General features: G+C 40.5%; 1 protein-coding gene across 2 annotated transcripts in view; it reads right to left on the bottom strand.

Moving 5' to 3' along the window:
• Positions 1-3,064: 3,064 nt before the first annotated feature.
• The window catches only part of rigi (RNA sensor RIG-I), a 36,871-nt gene continuing 31,658 nt past the window's right edge, over positions 3,065-8,277 (bottom strand). The window contains exons 19-22 of one of the 2 annotated variants that reach the window (XM_045713743.2): positions 8,266-8,277; positions 8,105-8,190; positions 6,899-7,040; positions 3,065-5,117 (exon numbers count right to left, since the gene is read on the bottom strand). The exon at positions 8,266-8,277 is cut by the window's right edge and continues 61 nt beyond it. In XM_045713743.2, coding sequence (XP_045569699.2) covers positions 5,101-5,117; positions 6,899-7,040; positions 8,105-8,190; positions 8,266-8,277 — 257 coding nt within the window. In that variant the 3' untranslated portion in view covers positions 3,065-5,100. 2 annotated transcript variants of the gene reach the window in all.

The raw sequence follows: 8,277 nt of genomic DNA on the forward strand, positions 1-8,277 counted from the left end.
CCTAATCGAATAGAATAGAATCCACAGATTGCGTGTTGAAGATAAATACTTTTACTAAGAGTATTAGTATATTAGTAATTGACTGACCCGGTCTCTCCAGATCTCCTAACAGTACTATTTCTAGGGTCAATTTTAAATCAATGTTATGCATTTTCAGCCATTCCTGAACCTGAGACCAGAAACAGTCTACCTGAGGGCAATACCAAAATAAATGGTCTATTGATTCTGTATCTGTAACAGGTGTCGTTGGGTAGACCAAGGACCAGCGGGTTGCATGTTCATCATTATATTTTATTAAATAAATGTGAACACATGAAAACAAAGAACAACAGCCCAACAGTTTCACAGCCTAATACTCACAGCAGTGCAAAATAAAACTACCCACAAATCCCCAGGTGAAAACAAGCAACTAATATATGACTCCCAATCAGGAACAACGACGTACAGCTGTTCCTGATCGGGAGCCACACAGACCACACAGAAATAGACAAACTAGAACACCATAGAAAACTAACACTAGAACAATACTCAAAACCCCAGACTAGCTAAACCAAACACCCCTACAATATTCACACTCAACCTAAACCATACAAAACAAATACCCTTCTGCCACGTCCTGACCAAATACTAATACAATTACTCCCTCTGCTGGTCAGGACGTGACAGTATCCTCACAACAAAATCTGCAGAGCTTCGGTGATTTTACGCCCCAAATATTAAACATTTTGTTGGTGGCAAGAATTCTATATAATAATTTTAGCTGAAAAGCATGAAGTCTTAAATCTTGCGTTGTTTTATATATCAACTCATACACCCTGTACCATGGAATCGGTACATCAAAAATCTCTTCCCAACTATTTTGCAATCTGTATGGCACAGTTGTCAACATCCTGGTCCTCAAATGAAACGGATATACTTTCCTATTTATGCTGTTTTTATTCCTCCGCCAGTTTTGATCCTTTATATTGGGCAGACAGACCAGTTCCCTACCTCCTCCCGCTGCCACCTGCCTCCTCCATTTTTGCGATAATGCTGTAATCTATTTGTTGTAATTGAACAGACCTTCCCGTACAATTCTGAAGGACTCCATGAAGGACATAACACTACCATTCCAATTTACAATGTCATTTAAGAACAAAATACCCTTTTCAAACATCTTTCCCATAAATACAGGTATTTTATCAACCAGCACATTTGAGTTCAGCCATAATATTTGTTGTGCATTGCTTTTCCGAATGAGCGATCGCATATGTATTTATGTGAGAATAGCTTCCCATGTTCCTTAGTCTTCCTTCCAAAACCCCCTTCTCTTCTCTCTGAATCTATCGTGTTATAACCAAGCTGTTTTTGTTTAGTCCACTAGGGACGGTATGTACTGTATAATGTAATTATGTATTGTATATTCTGTAATTGTTTAATTAGTTAGTAAATAAATAAATAATTAAGTAAATTGGTGTATGGATGATTGTCACGACTTCCGCCGAAGTCGGCCCCTCTCCTTGTTCGGTCGACGTCACTAGTTATCACCGATCGATGTTTCCCTGTTCGTTTTGTTTTGTCTTAATTATACCGGTTTTTGATTCCCTGATTAGGTTCATTATTTAACCCTCTGCCTTCCCTGTTTGTCTTGTCCGTGATTGTTCGTGTTTTGTGGTTGTTGGAGGTGTTTCTCCCAGCCATGTTTTATTACTGTGGGAGAAGTTTATTGTGGTTTTGAGTAAACATGTTTTGTTTGCACTCATCCCTGTGTCCCGCGCCTGACTCCCATACTTCTCCAAACGAAATCATTACACTGATTCATAGTAGAGGGTTGGGTTCGTGCAGATAATCAAGAATTTACGACGTTCAGATGAGACTGACGGAAGGTAATAATAATAATGAATTAATAGAAGCCTAATTGATCAGATATTAAAATATCTGAAGTTATATTCGGAAAATTATGACTCTGTAAACCAACGTTTTCCGTAGTGCACTGACTTCCTAGTTAATTAAATTTACATGATTAGTTTAATCACATAATAATAATTACAGAGAATTGATTTGATAAAATAACAGTCTTCACATTTAATGATAAGTCAGAGACACGACAGGGCAATGCAGCTCTAACCAACATCTCCAGTCTCGTCTCATTGATTGGACTCCAGATTAGCTGACTCCTGACTCCAATTAGTTTTTGGAGAAGTCATTAGCCTAGGGGGTTCACACACTTTATCCAACCTACACTGTGAATGTTTAAAGGATGTATTCAATATAGACAAGGAAAAATACAATAATTTGTGTGTTATTAGTTTTAGCAGACTGTGTTTGTCTATTGTTGTGACTTAGATGAAAGTCAGATCAAATGTTGTGACCAATTTATGCAGAAATCCAAATAAATCCAAATGTTTCACATACTTTTTCTTACCGCTGTATATCTCTTTTTTTTTTTTTGGTCAGTTCAGAAAACTTGGGGAGCCAAATAAAACCAGTGCGTTCTAGCCTGGGGTCCACTAGAAGGCCACCGCTGTGCTCCATCGCTTCTGGCTCTCCACCAGGAACCTGCCCTGACATTTTCCCTTTGTCATTATGGGGCATTGGGAGTAAATTGAAGAGGGAAGTAAATAAATACATATATTTTAGAATAAGGCTGTAACATAACAAAATGTGGAAAAAGTCAAGGGGTCTGAATATTGTAGCTACTGTCACGTCCTGATCAGTATAGAGGATTATTTGTTATTGTAGTTTGGTCAGGACGTGGCAGAGGGTAGTTAGTTTATGTATTCCAGGGTTTTGGGGTATGGACTCTCAATTGAAGGCAGGTGTTTTCTAGTTGCCTTTGATTGGGAGTCCTATATATTAGGGTGTGTTTGGTCTTGTTTGTGGGTAGTTGAGCTAGCACTGCTATACTGTTTCTGTCGGGTCATTGTTTTCTTGTTTTTGTTCGTGGTGTTCACATTATAATAAATTATGATGAGCACGCAATCCGCTGCATATTGGTCCACTTTTTCCGACAGCGATTTCAACAGATCTTCTGACGAAGAGGAACGTGACAGCTACCCACAAAATGCTAATAAATGACAGTAAGTTAGTTCATCACTAGTATGAAATGATTCACACCCCTTGATTTATTCCATATTTTGTGTTACAGTCTGAATTACAAATGGATTACATACTTTTTTTCCCCTCACCCATCTACACACAACCCCGTAATGACATCACAATACCCCATAATGACATCACAATACCCCATAATGACATCACAATACCCCATAATGACATCACAATACCCCATAATGACATCACAATACCCCATAATGACATCACAATACCCCATAGTGATAAAGTGAAAACATGTTTTTAGAAATTGTTCCAAAAGTATTGCAAATGAAATACATATCTAATTAACATAAGTATTCACACCTCTGAGTCAATACTTTGTAGAAGCACCTTTTGGCAGCAATTACAGCTGAGTCTTTCCACACACTGTGCAACATTTTTCCAAATTCTTCAAGCTCTGTCAATTTGGTTGTTGATTATTGATAGACAGCCATTTTCAGGTCGTTTTTTTTGCCATAGATTTTCAAGTAGATTTAAGTCAAAACTGTAACTTGGCCACTCAGAAACATTCACTGTCTTTAGAAAGCAACTCCAGTGTATATTTTGCCTTGTGTTTTAGGTTATTGTCCTGTTTTAAGGTTAATTTGTTTCCCAGTGTCTGGTGGAAAGTAGACTGAACCAGGTTTTCCTCTAGGATTTTATCTGTGCTCAGCTCCATTGTGTTTCTTTTTTTACCCTGAAGCTCCCCAGTCCTTAATGATTACAAGGATACCCATAACATGATGCGGTCACCACCATGCTTGAAAATATGAAGAATGGTACTCAGTGATGTGTTGTATTGGATTTGCCCCAAATATAACATTTTGTATTCAGGACAAAAATGTAATTGCTTGGCCACATTTTTTGCAATATTTCTTTGTTGCAAACAGGGTGCATGTTTTGGAATATTTTTATTCTGTACAGGCTTCCTTCTACAGGCTTCCTTCTACAGGCTTCCTTCTTTTCACTCTGTCATTTAGATTAGTAATGTGGAGTAACTACAATGTTGTTGATCCATCCTCAGTTTTCTCCTATCACAGCCATTAAACTCTGTAACTGTTTTAAAGCCACCATTGGCCTCATGGTGAAATCCCTGAGCGGTTTCCTTCCTCTTGGGCAACTAAGTTAGGAAGGACACCTGTATCTTTGTAGTGACTGGGTGTATTGATACACCATCCAAAGTGTAATTAATAACTTCACCATGCTCAAAGGGATATTCTTATTTTCTTTTCTTTTTTACCCATCTACCAATAGGTGCTCTTCTTTGCGAGGCATTGGAAAACCTCCTTGGTCTTTCTGGTTGAATCTGTGCTTGCCATTCACTGCTCGACTGAGGCACCTTACAGATAATTGTTTTTGTAGGTTACAGAGATGATGTGGTCACAAAAAAAAAATATGTTAAACACTATCTCTCTGTGTACATCTCTCTCTCTCATTCAATTTGCTTTATTGGCATGACGTAACAATGTACACATTGCCAAACGCTATACTTTGGAAATTAAGTGATTAATTTAACTACATTAACATAATTAATAATAATAATAATCAATATTGTCAAGGGGACAAACAGCAACAACAATAATTAAGGGTCAAAATAACCTTGAACATTAACATGCGTGCTGCTCTCTGCATCTTCCCCCAACAGGATGCCTATTTTTATCAGAGAGATCTTAGCCTATCCTCTACAGGGAGCCATGTTTTCCTATGTCTACCCTTCTCAATAGCAAGGCTGTGCTCACTGAGCCTGTACTTTGTCAAGGTTTTTTTTTTCTAAGGTTTTGATCAGTAACCATGGTCAAATAGTTTGCCACAGTGTACTGTCGATTTATGGCCAGATAGCACTGCATTGCGCTTTGTGTTTCCCAATAAGCAATGTAGTTTTGTTTTGACTGTGTTGTAATTTGTTTTGATCTGATTGATTGGATGTTCTGGTCCTGAGGCTCCTGGCATTGCAGGGGTTGGTAATGACCAATGCTTTCTCTCTTCATGGCTCCTCCTCCTTTCCAGATTGACAGGTGTAGGGGCCTACTGGTCTTCAAGCACTAGAAAGAAACGAAGCAACATTACAACACACTGTCATGACGTTGCCCTGTTGGTGAGGTTCATGACCCCCCTTTCCTCTCTCTACTCTACAGAATGGACTCTTGGAAAAGCCCTTTGTTAACATAGAGAGAGTCTGGTAACATCAAAAGGTTGGAAACGGAACCATATTTTGGTAATCCAACCAGTTGAAAATATGCGTTGGTACTTAAAATGAATATGATGTCAGTTCGGTTGTCATCTGAGACATTATGACTGATGACAGGACGACATAAACTGCATCTTGGAAAGTCTACACATTCTATTCATCAGATTACCATGTAATTCTTGTGCAATTTAAATGTTTAAATATGAAACTATTTGTGAAAAGATTAAATGTAATTTTAGTTTTTAAAATGAGAGAATTGTTTTCATAAGTAAAATATGCTCAATCAGTGGCCACGCCCACATGAATAGGCATTGGTTGGAAATGATGAACCAACCCCTTTTCAACATTTCTGTAAGAGCCCCCGTGACCCAATTCACGGCGAACTAAGCCAACCTCAGCGTGAGCTCTGGTTGTGAATGGCTGACTGACTACAACCTGACCCAATTAACAGTGTGTTCCCGGTGACGTGAGGACTGATGTCCATACATTTAGATGGGCGAATTTCAACGTGGAGGTGACGATCGCCACACTGGAAGGATGAATTTGATTACACCAGCCAGAATATAGCATGAGCTTAAAGTATGGCAACTTGGTATGAACTTTGAACTCTTATCCACTAAAGAAGTGATACATCCTAGCCGTTGAGTTAGCAGCAGCAGCTGTAAATGTGGGCTAGGAAAGGACGGACAAAGTATCTGCTCTACCACAATCTCTTCAGGGTACTACAACGTATCTGTTCTACCACACGACGACACACTACAATGTATCCACCCAGAAATATTCTTCAAAGGACAAGGGAGATCTCTGCTGGGCAACCCAGCCTTCCATCTTCGACCAATCTATCGAAGCGCAACTCAGAGTAAATATATTTCTTGCATTTTCCTTTTCCGAATTTAGAATGCATAAGATTCTGTATTTACGATAGCGTAGCTTCATAAGGTCCGATAGAGACCCAATCCTTTTGTTCCTCAGTCTTCCCGCGCTTTCATTCAAACCAAACCCCCTTTCTTTGTGCAACCAGCCGTCATATCGGTTTCGTCCGCCAGGAACGTTTTCTTTTATGACATAATTAATAATCGATGTATGATCCATCCTGTGTATATGTAATTCTGTGTGATTATTTTGGTATTTAGTAAATAAATAATAAACCAAATGTTGTATTGCTGATTCAACTTGTTAGCCAGGGTTCGTGAAGATAACCAAGAATTCTACAACGTTCAGATGAGACTGGATAAGGTGACGATTAATAATTGACTGCTATTGATATAAAAGATGACCAGGTCTTTAAGAGTTTATTCAGAAGACAACAGCTTAATAAACATTCTTCCGTGGTGCCCCGATTTCCTTACATTACATTAACATGATTAGTTTAATCAGGTAATATTAATTACAGAGAATTGATTTTATAAAATAGCATGTCATGTAATTTAATCCATAGTAAATACACAACACACACACACACACACACACATAAAGAGAAAGAGAGAGCGACAGAGAGTGGGAGAGAAAGGGGGAGATTGAGAGAGAGAAGACAGAGAGAAGATAGAGAGAGGGGGGAGAGTGATAGAGAGAGGGAGAAGACAGAGAGAGATACAGAGAAGAGAGAGAGTGAGAGAGAGAGAGAGAGAGACTTACATGGATTCCAGCTATCCGCTATGTCTGTCAGTTCAAAGGTCTTCATGGAAAAGGTCACGTCTCTCCACTTCCTGTAGTACCTCTGTTGCTCGGTAACACAGTTCTTCACCACAAAGCTCTCTATCTTTAACACGGGCAGGTTCTGGAAGACAAAACACTTACAGATAAACACACTACAATGGCTAATCAAGTAAGTGGGTGAACCTGTATGGCCAGGTACGTATACCCCAGTCCTGTCCAGTCTAGTGTTTACCTGTATGGTCAGGTATGAGGCCACTATGCCCCAGTCCAGTCTAGTGTTTACCTGTATGGTCAGGTATGAGGCCACTATGCCCCAGTCCAGTCTAGTGTTTACCTGTATGGTCAGGTATGAGGCCACTATCCCCCAGTCCAGTCCAGTGTTTACCTGTATGGTCAGGCATGAGGCCACTATCCCCCAGTCCAGTCCAGTGTTTACCTGTATGGTCAGGTATGAGGCCACTATCCCCCAGTCCAGTCCAGTCTAGTGTTTACCTGTATGGTCAGGTATGAGGCCACTATCCCCCAGTCCAGTCCAGTCTAGTGTTTACCTGTATGGTCAGGTATGAGGTCACTATCCCCCTGTCCAGTCTAGTGTTTACCTGTATGGTCAGGTATGAGGCCACTATCCCCCAGTCCAGTCCAGTCTAGTGTTTACCTGTATGGTCAGGTATGAGGCCACTATGCCCCAGTCCAGTCCAGTCTAGTGTTTACCTGTATGGTCAGGTATGAGGCCACTATCCCCCAGTCCAGTCCAGTCCAGTGTTTACCTGTATGGTCAGGTATGAGGTCACTATCCCCCAGTCCAGTCTAGTGTTTACCTGTATGGTCAGGTATGAGGTCACTATCCCCCAGTCCAGTCTAGTGTTTACCTGTATGGTCAGGCATGAGGCCACTATCCCCCAGTCCAGTCCAGTGTTTACCTGTATGGTCAGGTATGAGGTCACTATCCCCCAGTCCAGTCTAGTGTTTACCTGTATGGTCAGGCATGAGGCCACTATCCCCCAGTCCAGTCCAGTGTTTACCTGTATGGTCAGGTATGAGGCCACTATCCCCCAGTCCAGTCCAGTGTTTACCTGTATGGTCAGGTATGAGGCCACTATGCCCCAGTCCAGTCCAGTCTAGTGTTTACCTGTATGGTCAGGTATGAGGCCACTATCCCCCAGTCCAGTCCAGTCCAGTGTTTACCTGTATGCTCAGGTATGAGGCCACTATCCCCCAGTCCAGTCCACAGTGACAGAATAGCTTCTTGGTCTTCACCAGCCCCATGAAACCTGCAGAAGGACATACCAGTTTATTAATCTAGAAAAGACAGACTAGTGTTTTTAACCCCTCTGATATAAACACACCTTTGGGTTTAG

This window comes from Salmo salar, unplaced genomic scaffold (assembly GCF_965601325.2).
Source record: "Salmo salar unplaced genomic scaffold, fSalSal1 ptg000412l, whole genome shotgun sequence".
Classification (NCBI taxonomy): domain Eukaryota; kingdom Metazoa; phylum Chordata; class Actinopteri; order Salmoniformes; family Salmonidae; genus Salmo; species Salmo salar.